At 34.6% G+C, this 22,177-nt stretch overlaps 1 protein-coding gene across 2 annotated transcripts; it reads right to left on the bottom strand.

The window, feature by feature from the left end:
* Positions 1 to 4,355: 4,355 nt before the first annotated feature.
* POU1F1 (POU class 1 homeobox 1) lies at positions 4,356 to 21,933 on the bottom strand. Of its 2 annotated transcripts, none has more exons than XM_032150392.1 (6): positions 21,792 to 21,933; positions 18,811 to 18,960; positions 9,292 to 9,516; positions 6,758 to 6,922; positions 5,700 to 5,760; positions 4,356 to 4,566 (listed from the first exon to the last, which is right to left on the bottom strand). In XM_032150392.1, exons 1-6 carry the CDS (start codon positions 21,931 to 21,933, stop codon positions 4,356 to 4,358), a joined length of 954 nt encoding a protein of 317 aa, XP_032006283.1. The 2 variants fall into 2 exon arrangements, with proteins under 2 accessions (XP_032006283.1, XP_032006284.1); XM_032150393.2 differs by having other exon boundaries at positions 18,811 to 18,882.
* Between the last annotated feature and the right edge of the window lie 244 nt (positions 21,934 to 22,177).

Below are 22,177 nucleotides of genomic sequence, written 5' to 3'. Positions count from 1 at the left end.
TTTGGTAATTTTTCAAAAGAATGATCTATTATTTTCCTAGAAGTACAATCAGATAAACTCTGCTACTTACATTAAAAAAAAACTATCTTTTTAAGAAATAATTGGTACAAGACTAATGTTTGTGAATGTAATAAGCCTAAGAATTGGTGGTTTCACATTAATTTTTTCCCAGTATTCCGAGGGATTAAACATTTTTAAGTTTTATTTTTGAATGTATAAGTCCCAGTGACTTATTTCATTTCAGTCAAACACGGATACCACAAAATAATTCGGACATAAAAGACAGAGATCATTCTGATTTGGCTGCATTTATAAAGTTTTCTGATGGTAGTTTTCACAATCACTGTCACTGTGAATTTGTAATGTTACCCTATCCTTTGCTAAAAAGAAAACAGTTACTTTTGAGCCCTTAAAGAAAAGAAATAAGGGTTCTTATAGATTGAGCTTAATGAAAACACTGGTTTTTTTTTTAACCTGCTTTTTCTAACTTCCTTTCTTTAGGCACAAAAATAAATATTTAACAATTGTAATCACACAAGAGGTTGCCGTAATCAAGAGGTTGCCATAGAAAGAATAGAAGAGTATCTCTATTACTGAAAAGGATGCAGCCCAAAGCCACATTTTGTTACCAAATGAAAAAGTTATTTATGGGGGAAATTTCAGAGTACCAGAGAAGTAGAATGTAATACAGAAATGTCACTAATGATAACACCTGTTCTTAGAAAACATAAAATGACCGTCTGTCAGATCATTATGTTGCACACACTGTACTGTGTGCTCTGAGGGGAGCATCTGGTTACTGCAAGAGCTCATGGAAAGGGGCTCAAGATTGTGACCCTATGGACCAGAGAGAGGAAGCTGTCAGCCTATGGGCTTTATGTTGTTTGACTTGCACAGTGATGTATATTTTACTTTTTGCATTTGAATGCCTTTAGAGAAAACCTGGTACTCTTTTCGGCCAAAATGTGCATTTCCTACCATCCTAGTTGCCATACTTCTCACCTGATCTCTGTGGGCCTAACTGAAATATGTACTCTTATTTTAGACACTCCTCTGTTAAAACAGGAGTTTTAACGTGTTAAAACAGACCAGGCTTTCCTGATCTCAAAAAGAGACCTGTGATGACTTTCCCTTTGATGCCATTACTGTGCATGAAAAGGTTTTGGCAACTTCAGAAACACAGATCAACTTTCCAATTTCCTCTCTGTAGAAGCTGAGGATTCAAAACCATTCTAAGCTTAGTTGTTTTAGTAGTCAATTGGATTGATGTTGCCTTAGAGGAAGCCTGAAGATTGTGAAGCCTGCTTTCAGGTGTCCTACTGTTGGAACACCACATTCCCCCAAAAACTTGAAAATACACCCCCCCCCCCCCCCCCGCCATCCCCAAACACTGAAAATATTTTTGTGACTAGGCAAATCCTTTCCACCTTTAGAGATGGAAAGGTAAATTGTATGAATGAGTTTATCAGCCACCTTTACTAGGTAAAGTTGAATGTACCAAACTAGTAGAAATGACAAACATCTTTATTCCATTTTAATGGACAACTCTACTGAATTCCTGAAGACTTACTTAAAGAGCGCACAAAGATATAAGAGGGAAAGACTATGGCTAAAGTCAGCCTTTGTCATTTATTCCCCGAAGTATGAACATATCAGTCTACACAGTGAATTATATGTCATTTGTTTAATTGAGGTTTAGGATTCTAAATGGCATTAACCATTTTCTACTGTTTTGAAGATTAATTAAAATATATTAAAGTATTATTTTAATGTAGTTAGAAAGTAGTCTCAATACAAATGAGTTTTGTATAATACAAAACATTAATACAAATGAGTTACTGGTATTTACTGGCTGGGGAGCCCTCAGGAAACTTACAGTCATGGTGGAAGGTACCTCTTTGCAGGGCGGCAGGAGAGAGAATGAGAGCCCAGCTAAGGGGAAAGCCCCTTATAAAAGCATCAGATCTCTTGAGAACTGACTATTGTAAGAACAGGATGCGGGAAACTGCTCCCCTAATCTTCACCTGGTCCCTCCCACCACACGTGGGGATTATGGGAACTACAAGATGAGGTTTGGGTGGGGACACAGCCAAACCATATCAGTTGGCAAATAATTGCTATTTCACTGGGCACAGTGGTTCATGTCTGTAATTCCAGCACTTTGGGAGGCTGAGGAGGGAGGATTGCTCAGGTCTAGGAGTTCAAGATCAGGCTGGGCAACATAGGGAGACCCTATCTCTACAAAAATTTTGAACATAGCCAGGCATGGTGGCGTGACACCTGTAGTCCCAGCTACTCAGGAGGCTGAGGTGGAGAGCCCAGGAGACTGAGGCTGCAGTGAACAAGAATCATGCCACTGTACTCCAGCCTGGGTGACAGAGCGAGATTCTGTCTCAATAATAATAATAATAATTTGCTATTTCAATAGTATTAACTCAAAATAATTTATTTTAGGGAAAAAACATGGTTCCCAATACTGGTAGTGTCTAAACTTGAAAAGAATGACCTTATGGATGGATGTTTGATAATACTGCTTATGATCTAAGCATATATTGATGATGTAAGCATATATACATGCTTATTTTTGTTACATAAGAGTAGACATTACCAGAGGAATCATATTTAAAATGCAAAACAATCACTAATCTATATTGCATGACATTTTGTTTCTATTTGCAAGATTCAAAGTGCATATATAAATTTATGCATATATACATTTTTGCATATATACATATACATTTATGTATACATGATCTGGCTTTTAGCAAACTAAAGAATCCCTTCCCCAGTTAATGTGTTTTAAGTAGGCGAAGAAATACTGAGTTAACCAGAGAAGGAACTTGAATGCCTGTGTGGCTGAATAATTTGGAATTTACTCTTAAATAAGAATGTTGTATTTAATATCTTTTGGGTGCTAAATGTGTGCGTAAGCATGGATGATTAGGCCACTGAAAGCTGTTAGTTAAATGTCTACCTTTATTAGTAATATATCAAATTTTACCCATCCAATTGATGATGATTATGTATGAACATACATATATATGATCTATGTAGATTATGACCTGTAAAAATGCAAGGTCTTTAATAATATCATAAAAGAGACTGGACAGTATAATTTATTTAGTAAGCATTCTAATTCAACAATAAAATTTGGTCTAATTGTTACCACTTTTGTTACCTAAAGTAAGTTAGATAAACAGCCAGCAGATTTACATTCCAAATGCAAAAAGGCAATATTCTAAGTTAATATCACATTACAGTTTGCCTCTACTAGCATGTTTCAAGGAAATGCATTCTTATAATTTAAATAAATATGTTCTTTTCAATACAATTCTCAGAATTAAAATTAAAATCTCAATATGTCAAACTTTTTACAAATAGTAAGTCGGATTCTAATCAATTATACCAAAAGTGATCATGTCTTGTTATAGAAACCTGGATGATTTTCTAGATTGTGAGATTTCAAAACCATTATAATGTAAAATTAGGTGACACCGTTCACATTTGTAGCCATTGTTAACATTACACTCCTTCATTTAACAAAGATTGCATGCCTAATCTGAGCAAGAACTTTCCTAAGCCCTGGAGAGTTAACACCAAACAAGCCAGATCTCTTCCTGTCCTGTTGCAGCTTACAGACTAATGGTTTGAGGCTGAAGAATCCATAAAGCATTATTTTCTACAGCTACACATCAAAAAGTTAATATTTAGGAAGAATAAAAAGATCAAAAATTAATGTTTCTACAAATCTCTTTTGAAACAGTTCTGTCAGCTATGCCCTAAATTTTAGCTTCAAAGTATCAATTCCAGTTGAGGTTTATTCCTAAAGGTAGTAATAAAACTATAAGACACCTCCAGCTCTAAGTTCAAAACTTTTAGTTCAGACAAACTAGTAGAGTTGGTAGAAAGCAGACCATTGGTTAATTTTTGAATTGGATATTTCTGGCGATGTGCTTTACATATGTGTCGTTACTCACTTAAATGTTAAAAAGCTAATAAACATGTTTGGAAAAGGAACCTATAAACCCATATGCACACTCTATGTCTGTGTGTGTGTGTGTGTATGTGTGTGTGTGTGTGTGTGTGTGTAAGAGAGGGAGAGATGGAGAGATCATTACTGTTAATATATTTGGCTTAAAATGGATAATGTGGCTTCTGGGGATAATTATTTTAAGTAAATAACATCAATATAATTTAAATTGTTGGTTTCTTTTTTTAAAAAATGGAAAAGTAAGCTTCTGTAAAAGCTATTGATATAAAATGATTCTAAGTCAACCAACTAATTTCTGTTTTTGTTGAGGAAGAGAAAGGAATGAAACAGGAAAAAAAAGGGGCTATTATACAACAGAAAAATCTTATCTGCACTCAAGATGTTCCTTAGAAATAGAAAATAAACTCTGATTCAGACTTGTTTTCACCCGTTTTTCTCTCTGCCTCCTGTTGCAAAACCAAACTCTTACTACTTCTTTCTCCAGATTCAGTTCTTCAGCCATCCTCATGATCTCTTGAGAAGAAGGTTTATTCTGTTCTCCAAAGTGTCTCTCCAGAGCATCTTTAGCAGCAATGCTGGGGTGGGGTGGACATAGGGGGTGAAATTATGTTGTTTTTAGTGAAGCTTTTGGCAGATCAAAATTAAGGTAGGTTGAATTTCCTAAATATTAACATGAAAAGGAAACTTAAAAACTCTGAACACACTTGCAAGACACTTTAACAAGGACAAATGTATAAGGTGTTAAATATGTAGATGTTTTGTCTTATGTAAGGTAGAGTTACACGAGAGTCACAGAAAGCATTAAGTAGGGGACTCAGGCTTTCTATGTTTTTCCCACTTTGTGCCACCAGAGGGCACTAAGTTCTTGAAAAGAAAATGAACATTTTCCTAGACATTTCTAAATATCCCCCCAAAATCATTTAGGGCTGTTTATGATAAAGGAAATCTCTAGTAAACAACTAACCAAAACAAAACCTGTCTTTTAGTATTTCCTAAGCATGTCTCACAGAAACTACAAAAAGATCAGTGAACAATCTTTCTGGGTTGAAATGCAAGAGGTCATGTTGAACTTTAAGAGACCGAAACACTGATTACTAGTGTCACATTTTTAAATACTATAGACACCATGGATACTACATTGCCAGAGCAGTAAGTTATAGCTAAAAAGGGAGAAGATATGGCCAGTCTCTTAGAAATTATTGTTTTCTTTCTGTTTGTATTCAAAATTTTGGAGCAAAAGTGTTCTTGAATCAAACAATACATAATTTTCCATCAAATGTTAAAAAGTATTACCTCTCCATTTCTCACAATTAAGTTATTACATTATTATTATTATTTATTTATTTATTTATTTATTTATTTTTGAGACGGAGTCTCACTCTGTTGCCCAGGCTGGAGTGCAGTGGCGCAATCTCAGATCACTGCAACCTCCACCTCCCGGGTTCAAGCCATTCTCCTGCCTCAGCCTCCTAAATAGCTGGGATTATAGGCACCTGCCACTACGCCCGGCTAAATTTTATATTTTTAGTAGAGACAGAGTTTCACCATGTTGGCCAGACTGGTCTCGAGCTCCTGACCTCAGGCCCGCCTTGGCCTCCCAATTCACCTTACATTTATATGTTATGTTACACCTGCATTACACTCAAATACTCATTCCATTTATAAAATACCAGTTTTGTCCCCTAGTAACTTTTAATATAAAGAATACCTTATAGTTGTTCTTCGTTTTCTTTTCCTTTCATTTGCTCCCACCTTTTCATTGTACAAAGCTATAACGTGGAAAAGAGAGAGAATTACAAACACAAAGACTTTTTTTTTTTTTTTTTTAGACGGAGTCTCGCTCTTTCACCCAGGCTGGAGTGCAGTGGCGCGACCTCGGCTCACTGCAGGCTCCGCCCCCCGGGGTTCACGCCATTCTCCTGCCTCAGCCTCCGAGTAGCTGGGACTACAGGCGCCCACCACCTCGCCCGGCTAATTTTTTGTATTTTTAGTAGAGACGGGGTTTCACCGTGTTAGCCAGGATGGTCTCGATCTCCTGACCTCGAAACACAAAGACTTTTTATAAAAAAACTATCTGATTTGGATTTCAAGTTTTCTTCATAAAACAATGCAAAATAAAAATGCCAGACATTTTTGTCTTAAATTTTTGCAGTCTAAGTCATTTTCTAGTACAGACCATAGAGAAAAATCTCAACACAGAAATAAATATTAACCTCGCGAAGACACTTTCTACAAATAATATCCTCACTTTACTTTTGTTGGAGTGCTTGCTGTAAATACTCTCAAACCTCACTCTTTATCAAGCCCTGACATTTGTATGAGTAGATAATTTTATCTCATTAAGTTGCATATCTAGCAATTGCTTATATTATTTACTTGGAAGACTGGTGTGTGCAAATGTTTTGCGTACACTAATATTAGGATACAAATGTGATCATATATGATTTCTCTAGTATAAAACAGAGGGAAAAAAATGGATGTGTAAAAAAATAAGTATTTTACCCCTTCATGCTGATGCCAACTTACGTTGTAAGCTTTCCTTATATAGGTTATTCTCTCCTCAATAAATTTATTTCCACACTTACATCGCCCTTCCTTTTTTGATGTTGGTTTTAGTGTGATATAACAAAATGTTTATTTTTCATCTCAAAGAGAAAAGGAGGAAAAAACCCCCTCAAACCTCCTGCTTTAGCATTAATCCTACCTATTGAAGCCATTATTTTTAGGTTAAAACACAGCACAGCCTTCAGAGACACAGTTTAGTACCTCCTACTTGCTCAGCTTCCTCCAGCCATTTGGATAATATTGCTTTCAGTTTGCATGCATTTTTAAAGCTGAGCTGCAGATTCTCAAATCGGCAGATTGTTGTTTGACTGAATTCAGAGCCATGCACAGCTGCCAGGGCCTCCCCAACATTTGTCTGGGTGTATCCTGTGAAGGGACAATGAAGACCATCAACTCCAACTTTCCAGGAAATGTTAATTTTGGTTCATTGTCACACAAATCTGTGTATCTTTGTCAACTATTACATACTGTTTTTTAACTATATGTTCTTAGCAAATCAGAATTATTTAGTAAGATTCATTATACTTTGAAGTACTTGTCCAATACTTCAAAACATATTTCTTCTAGTTAATAAATTGCTTTTATCTAGTCACCAAAAGAATTCAGATAGAAACATCTGCCATTCATAATACTTAGCCAGTGTTTAGATGTATCCTAAACACTTTATAAGGCACTTGAAAATTACGGCTTTTTTATCATTATTGTTAAATATCAAACAATGTATGTTCAAAAATTTTTAATATATTAACTGTAATGCATAAAATATATGGTTAAATATCATAAAATTTTTATTTCAACTCTAAAAGATTCGATGATATTGTTGAAGGGTAATAAATAAAACTAAGAATTATGCTACTTTCCCTAAAATCATATTTATTAAGAGGCTATGATTACATATTTCGTGTATACCTCTGAGCCCATTTTATAGTTTTTGGTAATGCCTCTGTCTTCAGACTAATGATCCTTATTGTTTGTCCCAAACATTTTTAGAGTACAGCTGAAATAATCAACATATAATTTGAAACATTCACAGTAATATAAATAGAAAACTGAAAATGAATTTCACAAAGATTCCTACTGCTGTGCTTATTACACGTAATAGCTACATATTATTTCAGGACCTAAGGCTATATACCTATATGTATAAAATGGTTGCATATGATGCTCATCAATAAATACTTTTATTAAGTTATCTATGGTTCATTCTGCAAGTGCAGAGGTTTGAACTATTATTTCAATCCATTAAGAAATATAAACAATTTTATGCAATTTAACCAAAGTCAATTGTTGTTTTATTTTAAAAACACTTCAGTAGAAAATGAGCAAAGGCTCTGAACAGATAGTTCACAGAAAAGGAAATATAAATGATTGTTAAGCACATTAAATAATACACTTTACACTCATAATAAAAGAAATTTTAAATGAAATAACAGTGAGATGTCACTTTGATCTGTCTGATTTGCAAAGATCTAAAATATTAACAGCGTATTTTTTCCTTCAACCACCATTTATTCATTTTGTGTTCTAGTTATACTCTTCTAGAGGCTGGAGATATCATTAAGGAGAAAACAAAAAGAAATAGATTTTAAAAACTCATACCATTTTGGAGTTTATATAGCCTGAGGATGGTGAAAAAGCTTCTCACAGTGGTGGTAAAATTTGGTATCCCTTCTCTAGAGACCAGTTTGACAACATCTATCAAAATTACCAGTACACATACTTTTGATCAAGCAATTGTGCTTCTAACATTTTTCCTGCACATATATTTATATGAGTGCAAAATAACATTTGTAGGGTTAATCATCGTGGCATTGTTTTTAACAGCTAAAGATCAGAAACCACCTGAATTTTATCAGTAGAGGGTTGGTCAAATAAATTGCGGTATATTCATAAAGTGGAACTTGACAGCTCCACAGAGGAAAAGGAGCTCTACAAAAATTACTACGGAAAACTTGAAATAGTACATATGTTTGGCACAATACGTAGATACATGGAAGCAAGATCCATACAAGATACACAAGGAACTAACAACAATGATATTCAGAAAAAGGAAGCAGAAGGGATACATGTCACTTATACTCTTTTGCACTTCTGAATCATATAAATGTATGGCCTATTCAAAAGTTCAAATAAAATATAGAGGCCGGGCGCGGTGGCTCAAGCCTGTAATCCCAGCACTTTGGGAGGCCGAGGCGGGCGGATCACGAGGTCAGGAGATCGAGACCATCCTGGCTAACACGGTGAAACCCCGTCTCTACTAAAAATACAAAAAATTAGCCGGGTGTGTTGGCAGGCGCCTGTAGTCCCAGCTACTCGGGAGGCTAAGGCAGGAGAATGGCGTGAACCCGGGAGGCGGAGCTTGCAGTGAGCCGAGATCGCGCCACTGCACTCCAGCCTGGGGCACAGAGCAAGACTCCGTCTCAAAAAAAAAAAAAAAAAAAAAAAAAAAAAAAATATATATATATATATATAGATAAAAATGGGCACTTCAAAACTAACGTTGAGGTGAGTACATTTTGAAAGAGTATTATTAATTTAAAAATTATGTATTTAGGCTCGTAAGAAATTATAAGAAAACAAAAGTTTTTGGAGGATTTCCATAACAACTAACTACATCCACAGTAGAGATGAAGAATGAGAATCATCTTATACTTTTAGCAACATGTAAGAGATTTACCAGCAATGAAGATTTGCAAACCAAGTTCTTTTTCCTGTTGCCTTTAACAAGCACATACCTAACTTAATTCTTCTCACTTTAAATTCATTGGCAAACTTTTCAAGTTCTCTGATTTCTGGAGAATCCATGTCTATTGGCTCTTCCACCAATTTACTTTTCCGCCTGAGTTCCTGCTTGAAATCAGCAGCTGTGGGGTCCTCTGCCAGGAGAGGCTGGTGTATAGGAGGAAATCCATGACTCAAGGTGTGGTCAGGAAATTTATAAAGACAAGGGGTTAAACTACCTGTGAGTAAACAAAGAAATACAATGAAAAAGACCATTTGTAATTCTCCTTATTTCTATATGAGAAAGGGTTTTGCCTGATTTAGCCCATTATTCTGCTGTAGCCTGTCTCAGTACTTAAAAGGTTACCTTATATTCAGTCTTCCGAAGAAGGAGTCAAAGTAGCTTAGCAGAATTGAGATTATTTATCTTCTACCTTCTCCAGAGCAGCAAAACCAAAGATACGGTTAAAGGAAAGAAGCAGGGGACTGCGAATAACTAAAATAGAAACAAACAACTTCTCTCAGAAGTGTACATTTTCTATCATGTTTTTCTCTTAAATGACACCTATTCCTGGGAATCTGAGGTTGAACTCTAACCAGAATCTATTCATTGAACTCTGTTTTCTTAATTCACTGAATAAATAATGGGTGATGTTTGTTGTAATCATGGCACTAAATGCTTCGGCTAAGTGCTATGCTGAGAAGTTTTCTTGTGAATGGGAAATTGATTTCACAATATAAAAACACCCCACTATTTAATCAGTAAAAACTTGATTTTATTAGGAAATAATCACATCTTTTTTTAATTAAATGAAGGCAGGCAGAAAGAGAATAATGAGAAAATAAAATATATTAATATGGCTAAATAGGCTTGAGGAGTGATTAAATATTAACAAAAGGTAACCTTAAAAGTTCTATTAAATGGCCGGGCGTGGTGGCTCACTCCTGTGGGAGGCCGAGGCGGGCGGATCACGAGGTCAGGAGATCGAGACCATCCTGGCTAACACGGTGAAACCCTGTCTCTATTAAAAATACAAAAAATTAGCCAGGCAAGGTGGCGGGCGCCTGTAGTCCCAGCTACGCGGGAGGCTGAGGCAGGAGAATGGCGTGAACCCGGGAGGCAGAGCTTGCAGTGAGCCGAGATCGCAGACTCCGTCTCAAAAAAAAAAAAAAAAATTCTATTAAAAAGTCACTAACAAGATTTCTTGAAAAATATACAATATAACAGAATAATTTCTTGATTATTATTTAAGGAAAAGCAAAGAAGCAAGAAAGCTTGCAACTCTATATATGATAAGTAATTACCCATAAATGATAAAGGGGATATGTTAAATCCGCTTTATAATTTATGGGTAATTACTTATCATATTGAGTGGATATGTTAAATCACAAAAAATGTAAAAAGGTCTGAAATTATTACACAGTTGCTTCCAGATTTCCTTTTTCATTGGAAGAGTCTATCTTAGTTGGGAACTATAGGTGAGAGGACAGTATATAAGCCAAATTCCAACACATTTTGTTTCTTGTTTTCTTTATCAATACATTACAATTTTTATCGACAAAGATTCTACTTCAATTTATATTAAATGACATGTGTAGTGTGCCTTCCGTATCCATGGGTTCTGCCTTCATGGATTGATGCAACCGTGAGTTAAATACACTTAAAAAATAAAGTAAAAAATAACAACACAAGAATAAAAATGATACAAATAAAAAACCCAATACAGTACAACAATTATTTACATAGAATTTACATTGATTTAGATATTATAAGTAATCTGGAGATGATTTAAAGCAGAGGATGTGCCTCGGTTATATGCAAACACTACACCATTGTATACCAGGGACTTGAGCATCTGAAGATTTCGGTATCCTTGGAGTCCTGGAACCAATGTGCCACATATATAGAAGGATGATTGTATAAGCAAGACATTTTTATATAAAAATATTGAGTAATCATTTTCTTATACATATAAATATTTTAAAATAAATTACTATGGAATACATGCAATAATTATTCTTAGAAACTTGCTGGAAAAAAATGCATCAAGAGTTCATGCATTCTCAAACCAAAGACATGAGTAATAATATATTTTCCAGAATACATAAATCTTACATTAATATATCAATATGGAATGAGCAAAGAATACTGTAACTCAGCAAATTGTTGGTTTATATTTTTTATATAAAAATATGTAATTATAAAGTGCACCCCATCTAATAGGGTATATTATTTTTCTAAAACAAAGTAAACATACAAATGAGAGATTAAACAAATTAGCATAAAATAAATTTGTCCGCTCTAAAGCTGGGAAAAAGATGTGAAAGAAACTATTTTTGTCTTTAAAAAATTCCTGCTACTTTTACAAACCAAAATTATCCAGGTTTATTTTTGTAAAAGTCAGTTAACTATCCATTTTATGCTTTATTATGTGGCATCTTGATCAGAGCACATTTTTAAAAGCAATTTTACCAACTTTTCTTTCATTATATAGCTTTTCTTGAAAATGTTTATTGCCGTGGGGTTCATTTTTAGCTTTTTATTAATTTTAATTTTCTGCTAAATTAAAAGAAGGGCTAATAGATGAAAAAGAAAACTGATGACATTTATGTTAGCATCTATTTAATCTGATGTTTATCTGAAGACTTTTGTGCTTATGCTTTCAGAATTGATTCTCACATATATTTCTAAAACTTTCACTTCTTTCATGATTTAGGTCCATCAGGTATCACTTAATACATTTAATGATAAAATACCCTGAGAAAGAGTACAAAGAAAAGCCAGGCTACTGTTAGATTTTGTACATTTAACATATTTTAAGACACTTTAGATAACTCATTTAACCTAAGTCAAATTATGTTTATTTTACATAAACAATTTGTGTGTTTTTTACATACGCATACTAAAAGGTCTAAATTTGTTATCAAATTTTATTATTATTTTCAATTTCTCTTTCTGATCATAATCATGTACTGCTACAAATCTTCTATGCAACACTTTGCGTTGTGTTAATTTCACATTTGTCATCATCTTTATCCTTATACAAAAAATGAGTCAGGAAAGATATGTATTTTTCCCCATAATTTACAATGGAGGAAATTTAAGTCGAAAGAAAGTAAATAACTTGCCTCCAGTGCCCAATGAATTAACTTTGCAGTTTAAATCAGAACTAAAGTCTAATAAGCATTGCAGTAAGCCACATCAAAATAATTGCCCGGTTCATTCTCCAGGCAGGCTATACTCAGGTAAATCAAATAACTTATCTTTAAAAGGTTTTCTCTGCATTTAAATACCTTTGGCTATATTAAACAAACACTGTTCCACAAAAATATTACAATAAAATATTTACAAAGTGTGTCATCCCTGTTTCCATAGAATTGTTTATTTGTTTGTTTGCTTATTTATTCTTTATTTTTAGAGATGGGGTCTCACTCTGTCTCCTAGACTGGAGTGCAGTGGTAAAATCATAGCTCACTGCAGTCTCAAATTCCTGGCCTCAAGCCATCCTCCCACCTCAGCATCCTAAGAGGAATCTACAGGCATGCACCACCATGCTCGTCTAATTTTTTAAATTTTTTGCACAGACGGGATCTCACTATGTTGCCCAGGCTCGTCTCAAAACTCCTGGCTTCAAGCAGTCCTCCAGCCACAGCTTCCTAAAGTGCTAGGATTATAGGTATAAGCCACAGAACCCAGCCACAAAAATTGAAAGGTAGTTTATACATTGTTAAGTACTCTGGGAAAGTGGACACACAGAAAACAAATTTGAATGGAATCCATGAAAACTACATAGAAAATACCATGCTCCAAGGTTTGGCATCCAGAACAAGAAGGAAAATGTGACGTGTGATACATTTGTTATTTTTTTCCCTTTCCCTTTTTTTTTTTTTTTTTTTTTTGAGACAGCGTCTCGCTCTTGTTCCCTAGGCTGGAATGCAGTGGCGCCATCTCGGCTCACTGAAACCTAGCTTCAAGCAATTCTCCTGCCTCAGCCTCCCGAGTAGCTGGGACTACAGGCGCCTGCCACCCCATCCAGCTAATTTTTGTATTTTTTAATTTATATTTTTTATTTATAATTTTTTATTTAGAGACAGGGTTTCACCATATTGGCCAGGCTAGTCTCGAACTCCTGACCTCAGGTGATCTGCCGGCCTCAGCCTCCCAAAGTGCTGGGATTACAGTTGTGAGCCACTGCACCCGGCTCACTTTTATTTTTCATTCTATGAAAGTATCTACAATTATCTGCAAGGTCACAGATTTCCTGGAACTAACTTCACACAGAATTTCATCACAACAATTTAAAAGAAAAGCCAAACTAACTTCTGTTTCTAGCATCTGAGCGTGCATTTGGGGGATTGTGGAGAGTGACTGGGATGATATGTATAGCAACGTGTTTTTCAAATATTTTTAAAATCTAGATTACTGAAAAAAGTAGGAATAAGATAAAAGATGTTGTGAGTCATGTGCAACAGAGGTCTCATCAACATTTTCTGAAACATGGATAAAGAAAAATTATCTTGAGGCCTGGACAGCACACACACACATAGCTCGGAAGTGTTTGCACACTGTAGTTCCAAATACATGTTCACATTGAAGATTAATTCGCCAGAGCCTTTCTAAATTGCTATGTATGCATTCTGTATGACAGAGGAGGGAGAAGAACAGAGGTAAATCTTTTAAAGCAGGCAATGGGGGTCAGAGATAGGGCTGCCTTACTAGGCGCTGACTCAATGTACCACAGCATGGGGCAAATTGATCTTTGCAGCGTGTGGTTAGCTGACAACATCATCTCAGGTTACTGGCTTGATGCCTTAAAAAAACAAACAGGGGAAGCAGAGGGACAGAGTAAAGTACGCCACCCTGCTGTGCTCGTAACATGCAAGGGAACACGTATCTGGATATTTCCGTATAGTCCCCTGTGTTGCTTAGGCATAAAAATTCAAAGGAAATTATAAACTTCCACTGTGATCTTTTCACTTTTGTGCACTGGTAAATCCAATCCGTGTGCAACAGGGGCCCATTGCCTGTGTTTGTAAATTAAGTTTAATTTGAAATGCCTGTTTCTTTACATACAGCCTGTGATTGCTTTCCTGCTACAATGACAGAGTTGAATAGTTGCAACAAAAACTAGAAAGGTTGAGATATTTACTGTCTGATTCTTTACAGAAAAGGGTTGCCAACCCCTAGTCTGGAAGTGAAAATACATCATGTTACTCCTACCAAAAGACCTTTCATGATGCGGAACCAAAGATCTTCAGAATTACTTGTTTCCTTAGAGTTGTTACAACCAGAACAATTTAGGGCCTAATAAAACAAAGAACGAAACAAAATAAGTAAATTAAGAAAAAAAAATTTCAAATTTCAAAAAATGAAAAGATGGGTTCCAAAATAGACTATTTCCCCCTGTCAATTGCCAGGCTGATTTCCGTTTTCTTCTGTATTAGCCCAGGCAGCGAGAATATTTTCAGCCATAACAATCTTTTTTTTTAATATCCACTTCTCATCCAAAAGAATTGGATGCTCGTCATCTTAAGTCCCAAACTCTTGGGACTTAAACAAGCTTTTTTGTTTTGTTTTGTTTTCTCCTTGAAATTAATTTTTAAAGCAAGGACTTTCACACTACTTCTTGGTTTGGCCACTACATCATGTAAAGTTGGTGGGTTTAATTCATTCATTACAGTGAGGTTGATTTGCTGTTTCCACAGGACGGTGGAAAGGGTGAACCCCCATTGAGCTTGTATCCTGAATTGTACTCTGCTTCAGATACTGGAGAACAGAAACAATCTCAGAAACCCAAGAGTCAGAGTTTTGAGAACTTTTTTTTGATATTTTGTTTTGTTTTGTGTTTATCTAGGAGAGACTTTGAACAGCATCTGTAATTCTCAGTTTTCTATGATTTGTACTGTAAGGTGTTGATTTGAATTCTCTAAGTTCTCAGGAGTGAAAAGACAGAAGGAATTTAGCTGCAAGAGTATGTGAAGAGAAGGTCAAAAGAGAAATCATTTTGAGCTGACACAAATTTGCTACTACTCAACCGCAATAGAGGTGTAGTACCCACCACAACTTAGATACGAAGAGGCTGAAACTCAGAGGTGTTAATCACCTGAACAATGTTAGTAATTAGTTAGTGGCATGGATAATTCATTACTCCCAATTAGTCATTCTCTTTATTTTGCCTGCACCTGGACTATTAGGTACAGTTGATTCATCTGATCATTAAAATTCTACCTACCAACCTGACAAAATATCAGTTATAGCTCTTCTTTTCCTGTGAGTTATTAATTTAATGAAATGCTCAAACTAAATGTAAGCATCAGAGTATGGGTAATGAAATAGCCATATGAAAATAAAGTAATTTCACATATTTTAGAAATATAGTTCTTTCTGTAGCTTCACTTTTATATAGAGTATGTGACACCGTGTCCTTGTTGTTGTTAAGACACTTCTGTGGATTGTGTGGAAGTGGCTGATTTGATTAATGCCTTAAGACGTCTCAGAAAATTCAAATGACATAATCAGGTTTCTATTGTGTACTTTATACATTTGTCTCTTATTTACCTTTTCTCTCTTATTTCTGAATTGCTGTATTTTGTAACTCAATTTATGCAGCTTTACTGGGGATAAAGGCAGGAGAGTTCAGATTCTCTAAGATCTAATCTCTCGTGAAGCAAATGCTAATACTGAATTATGTCCCAGTATAGACATCCTGACATTTAAAGCATATCACATTTTCACAAAATTTTTGAGAGGGATTTAACGATCCCTCTAAAAAATATTCAAATATCTTTGTGCTTGTGATAGTGAGTTTCTCTTTCAGTCACAGAATATATTTAATTTTAAGACCACAGTGATAGCTCCAAACCTTGGTGTAAGTCTTCTGCTCTTGATGTCACTAAACCAGGTTTTTGAATCATTTTGAAAGGCTCTTCCACGGGTCTTTACATTTTAATTGAAATGAGGAAGAGGTTCATGGAAGTGGGTTTGCTGAGTTCGTGCTGGAGGAAACTTGGATCAGAAAGACATGAGCTGCCAACACTCTCAATGTGAACACTGGCATATTGACTCCAGTCCTGGAAGCAGGAAGGGTGTTAGAATTCTGAGGCCAGCTGCAACCTCCAGAGGCCAGCGGTGGCCCTCTTTGATTTGGCGGGGTGGGAGGTGGTAGCAAAAACTATCTGAAGATATTTGGGCAAGAGATTTTTGGCCGCTGGTCTGTGACTGGTTTTAATCTTGGTGCCAACCTCAATCAACTGGCAGGGACTGCCTCTGTGCTGGGTTAAGAGAGAAACTAACAATGTACCTTGGTTCCTGGGGGTTCCTGTAAACGAACTGTAAGCTCCTTCCGCCAGGAAACAGCAGCATGTGTTCGTCATTTCCTGTCTCATAATCAAAATGTTGTAAAGGCCACAGAAAGCATTCCACCCGCACCTCCAGTAGCTAAACGCGTTTATTTTACTATTTTATAATGACAGTAGTTCATCATTGAGGAGCGCTATTCTCATTAACCAGGAATACTAATTAAGCATGTTGATCATAAATAATCAATTTTCAGAGAGGAAGAAAAAAATATGGCTTTATTTCTTAATTTTTAAAAAAAGACGTCAGGATTTACAGGTCATTGTTAAGAACACCAGTCTTCATTTAACCATAAATGTTAGGCTACTGGTTTATTCAGAATGTTGCTTGATAGAATGTAGGAGAAGCTACTATTTTTCTGGATTATTATTTTAAAGTTTTAATGTTCTATTTAGTCTTACATGGACAAATTTTGAGACATCAAAGATTAAACAATTTAATTAAAATTAAACTGCTCCATTTTACTTGAAAATTATAGGAATAAATCAATATTTGTTTAGGTTTTTTTTTTTTTTACTGCTTATCTGGATCATAACAAAACACAAGTCAATTAGAAAAGATTTCCCTAATAAGTGATTCTTTTATCCCAGTTTCTCCCTCAGTATCACACACATACACGCCATGCACATGCGCACACACGTTTACTCACACAGTTTTAGTTTGTCATCAATAAGAGTTCTTTTCCTGCTGTAGTAATAAGTATAAAATATCAAAGAATTTCTTTAACAATAAACCAACAAATGAAAATCCTGTGCATAATAAAACTGCGCACTTTTTAAAAATAATTAAAATCTTATGTGGCCATGCCATGAAATTAAGCAAGAATTTTTGATGAATAGATCTCATAAGCCAGATCTGCCCATTCCTCAAAAACTGTGCTTCAATGCCTTTATAGAAGGATCAATAAACAGGTACCTATACTTGATACAGTCATACTTCACTTATCTATAGGAGAAAAGTATGTAACTTCAAATGATTTCCATCTCAGTGAAGACTCACTCAGAAGCAATACAGAAAGGGCTGCTAAAGCCTGAAACAGCTATCACTAAAGCCCTTGCCAATCACTCTTAGCTTCAATCAATGTCTTATTTATGTTTATGGACCAAATGTCCAGAAGAAATATAATGATGGGCGGGGGTGTTCTGTAAACCTGTGCTGTCTGATATGGGAGTCGCTAGCCACATGTGGTTATTGAGCACTTGAAATGTAGCAAGGGCAACTGAGAAACTGAATTTGAAATCTTATTTTATTTTACTTAGTTTACATTTAAATTTAAATAGCCACATGAGTCTAGTAGCTACTATACTTTTAGTGAAGATAAGCCTACCAATAGCATCATGTTACAACTAACAGTTTGACAATAGTGAATTTGAATAAAAACCATACAAAGCAAACTCAAGAAGCACAGCAGTTCAGGGATATGTAAGTAGGGAAATTAGGTATAACCCCTATGGTCTCTGTGGGTGTCATAGAGCAGGAAACAAGAAGTGGTGATTTTTAACAGTAATTTTCAAAGTTAATAGCAAAGTCTTGGAACCAACCCAAATGTAAAACAACGACAGACTGGATTAAGAAAATGTGGCACATATACACCATGGAATACCATGCAGCCATAAAAAATGATGAGTTCATGTCCTTTGTAGGGACATGGATGAAACTGGAAATCATCATTCTCAGTAAACTATGGCAAGGACAAAAAACCAAACGCCGCATGTTCTCACTCATAGGTGGGAATTGAACAATGAGAACACATGGACACAGGGTGGGGAACATCACACTCTGGGGACTGTTGTGGGGTGGGGGAAGGGGGGAGGGATAGCATTAGGAGGTATACCTAATGCTAAATGACGAGTTAATGGGTGCAGCACACCAATATGGCACATGGATACATATGTAACAAACCTGCGCGTTGTGCACATGTATCCTAAAATTTAAAGTATAATAATAATAATAATAATAAAGAAAGAATATCCAGGCCATATATACAAAGTGGCAAACATACAGAGAGAAACATGCTTAACATTGTATAAATAATTTTTTTTTAATGTTTGACTTTTGTGAATAAAAAAAAAGAAATCGAATTTCATGTCACACTCTGATCACAATTCTTTCAGGCCCAGAAAATCCATCTAAGTGTCCCCAAATTCAATAACATGTAAAAGACAACTTTTCTTACCTGCCATCACTCCATAGGTTGATGGCTGGTTTCCATAATGACAGGAAGGAACAGAATAATGAAGTCCCGTTGCTGTGTTTCCCAACGTTGTCACCGAGAAATGTGTGCACAAACATTTAGGAGTTTGGATCAAAGACAAAATAGATGGGACTGGTAAGAAAATGTATAAGGGTTCAAGACACATTCGTTTTATTTCAAAAATACACATTCATGTGGTTCTTTAAGTTATATGCCAATATGTTTTTCTCATTCTGGGTAAGTTCTCTGATGAGTAGGTTAAAATTAGGGGGAATCAAAGTTCGTCTCATGTAACGAGATAATAAATCATCAAAAGGGACTTCATTAATTATCCTGTGCTCTGTGCTATGGCTACGAGTGCCCCATGAAGGGGTGACTGACCAGTTTAGACCTTGGTCTTTGGGAGTTGCAGAATTCTCTTTGGTTCTGTTCAATGCAGACATTGCAACTCACCAACTAGAAGAATAGTCCTTTAAAATTCTTGTGTTGCATGGTATTATAAAGCAGTCTGTATGAATGAATACAGAAATTAACTCTTGAACAGTGTACTTTTGCTTATTTGTCTAACAAATTTGTTTCATCAAAGTGTAAATGGCAGAGCAACTAGCCTTTTATTAGAGACAATCATAAAAATCTCACCACATTCAGAGTGCTATTAAAAACCTGTAACAATATATGATCTATTTATTTTGATGATGAAACCATGAGGTTGTTAGTTGTCTGCATACACACAATTGATACAACCATTATAACGATAAAGCTGGTCAAAAAATGAGTTCATTCATTGAGTGAATTAATATCCATAAATCCATAAAGCCGTATATAAACATAACCATTCATAAATGGTTATATGCTTCAGGAAATCAATGTGTATTTTGAAAGTAAATTGGAATTATTAGACTTTTATCAAATTTTAAACACAAATCATCAAGTTGACAGGGAGCACAAAATATTGACAATAAAACCAATATTTCCTTATATATTTTATTTTCTCAATTTTTCCTTCGTATTCTGAATATATTGGTTAATTTTCATAACTATAACTATCTTCTTGAATAAATGAGATATTATAAAGTACAGTTAGAATCCTTTGAGAATACCAATATACAAACTAGTGATTAAAGACATGCCTTCTCCTCATGAAGTAAAATATATTATTTTAAAATAGAAAAAATCTTTAATTTTTAAAAATCTGTATACATTTTTATTTTATAACTAATAAGTCAAAATAACTAAAGTCATTTTGCAATATGATTACATATAATGCATTACTGTGCATTCCAAAATTAAACAAATTATCATTAAACACATTTAATACTCAAGTGTTTCTATTAAGTCAGTGTTTCTAGAATAGTTCCTTAGACAATTAGATGCATATGATTAAAATTTCATTAAAAAATTATAAATCAATGCTATCATCATTTAAAACATTTGTAGGTCACTTTTATTCGTTACAGTTCTTTTTTAATTTTAAGGCTTAAACAATTTTTGCTTTTCAGACTTTAGGAAGTTAAATACAGGATAGGCTAATTTACTAAATAAATTGTTACTTATTTTAAAGTAAACAAATAGCATTTTGAGCATAAAATTAGAGTTTATTAGATTATTACCTCAATTCTGAATTTTATTTTCCTGCTGGCCAAATTATCTTCAAACACAGAAATAATGTATTATTCTCATTATTCTCAATCTACAGGATGACCTACTATTTAAAATATATGATTAGCTATGTGGTAATTGCTTAGATTTATTTATAGCATATATTTTTGATAAAAACTCTTCATTATCTTTTCCAAAAATTGTGTTGGAGGATACTTCCTGTATTACTCTTTAAATTAAATTACAGACATCTTTGGCAGATTCCTGAAATTTAATTTAAAAGGTAACAGTGAAAAATCTCTACATTAAATGATTTTACTAAAGTCTAAATATCTGACCTCTAGATTCTTTAAAATCCAGCAGAAGATTGGTGCCAAACTTATGCATATATTTAGAAAGTGCTTAATAATAATAAAAGATAGAGCTTAAATCCTCCAAATCAGAATAATGTATGAACTCAAATTTTGATTTCTAAATGTATATAATTTCATTCCTAAATATGAGACAAATTGCATTTAAAACAAATGGAAAGTGAATATTATATTGCTATTCAATGGAAGAAATTTACTCAATTCAAGCCTTTGTTCATTTGTAAATCAACTCTAAAGCACTGTTACTGCATGAAGAATGAACACATTGGCAAAACATACGTATTTGGCTGATCGTGTTCAGCCTTTGAATTCTGAAGTTTAATTTTTGTTTTAAAAAGTTAAGTGAGATAAATGTTAAAACTTAGTTAGAAGTGAAGTAAGTCTCTTCAGAACGCAATCTTGAGCAAATTTACCGTAGTTAATGGGCTTTAAATGCCATGTCATTTCTTGCTATATTTTCTGTATCTTATGTTAAAAAATGTTAATTAAAACTCAATTATTTTATTCTATGAAATCCATTGTTGTTGATATGCAGATTGTTCTGTTGTGTTTAATATAAGGTTTATAGCTGTTTTTAGAAAGTAGTAAATGTAATTTAACAACCGAATAAACCTTTAAGATAAAGAAGTAGCACCTTTTAAATATTATGTTATTTTATAATATTCATTTCATTTGCTCCTTATTCTATAAATATTTCCATTAAAATGGTTTTTAGATTTAAAATGTCCAAGTTCATTCTTTTCTTATGTAGAAAACACATTTTCTTCCTTATAACAAAGCCAACAATGATTGAAATTACTACACTTGCTAATATTTCTTTAAAAAATTATTTGGCCTGTTGGCTTTTTCCATATGCTTAATGCTTACTTCACTTAAATTAAATTGGAGGGGTAAAATGAAAGATGCAAAGAGATTATTAACTATCAAGATTCAAAGCATTCCTTCTGAAATCTTTAGGCCCGGTCATATGTAAACTGTCAAAGGAGTCAGTACCTGTAGACATCACATTGGTGGCATGGTTGGAGACTGGTAGACACTCGGCAGCACTGTGATGCATTATCAGAGGCAGAGTTGCAGAGGCGTCAGAATTCAGAGGTATAAAGGTATCAGCCGAAGTAAAAGCTTGGCAACTCATTCCCACAAGAGAGTAGAAAAATAAGGAGAACTGCTGCTCCCCAAATCAGAGTTTTATTATACTACTGTCTCAAAGGGCCGATTCAATTCTCACTACCTGCATATATACATCAGGAAGGCTCTGAGGCACCAGGAGGGTGCGCGCTAGTATTTATATTGCAAGGAAATCCCTTTATACATGTTAATAGTCTTTTCCCAGGAGTATTGCTTTATCAATCTGAACCGTCTTCCTTTTTTACCCCAAA

The sequence above is a fragment of the Hylobates moloch genome, unplaced genomic scaffold, assembly GCF_009828535.3.
Source record: "Hylobates moloch isolate HMO894 unplaced genomic scaffold, HMol_V3 SCAFFOLD_4, whole genome shotgun sequence".
NCBI classification, from domain to species: Eukaryota; Metazoa; Chordata; class Mammalia; order Primates; family Hylobatidae; genus Hylobates; species Hylobates moloch.
This window is presented reverse-complemented; position numbering and strand designations above follow the sequence as displayed.

Coding starts and splice junctions, on each gene's coding strand:
- POU1F1 (XM_032150392.1), bottom strand. CDS start 21,933: ATGAGTTGCCAAGCTTTTACTTCGGCTGATACCTTTATACCTCTGAAT. Junction 9,517..18,810: donor AACCTATGGAGTGATGGCAG/GTAAGAAAAGTT, acceptor GTTTACTCACAG/GTAGTTTAACCCCTTGTCTT. Junction 5,761..6,757: donor GGAAGCTGAGCAAGTAGGAG/GTACTAAACTGT, acceptor TCCACGTTATAG/CTTTGTACAATGAAAAGGTG.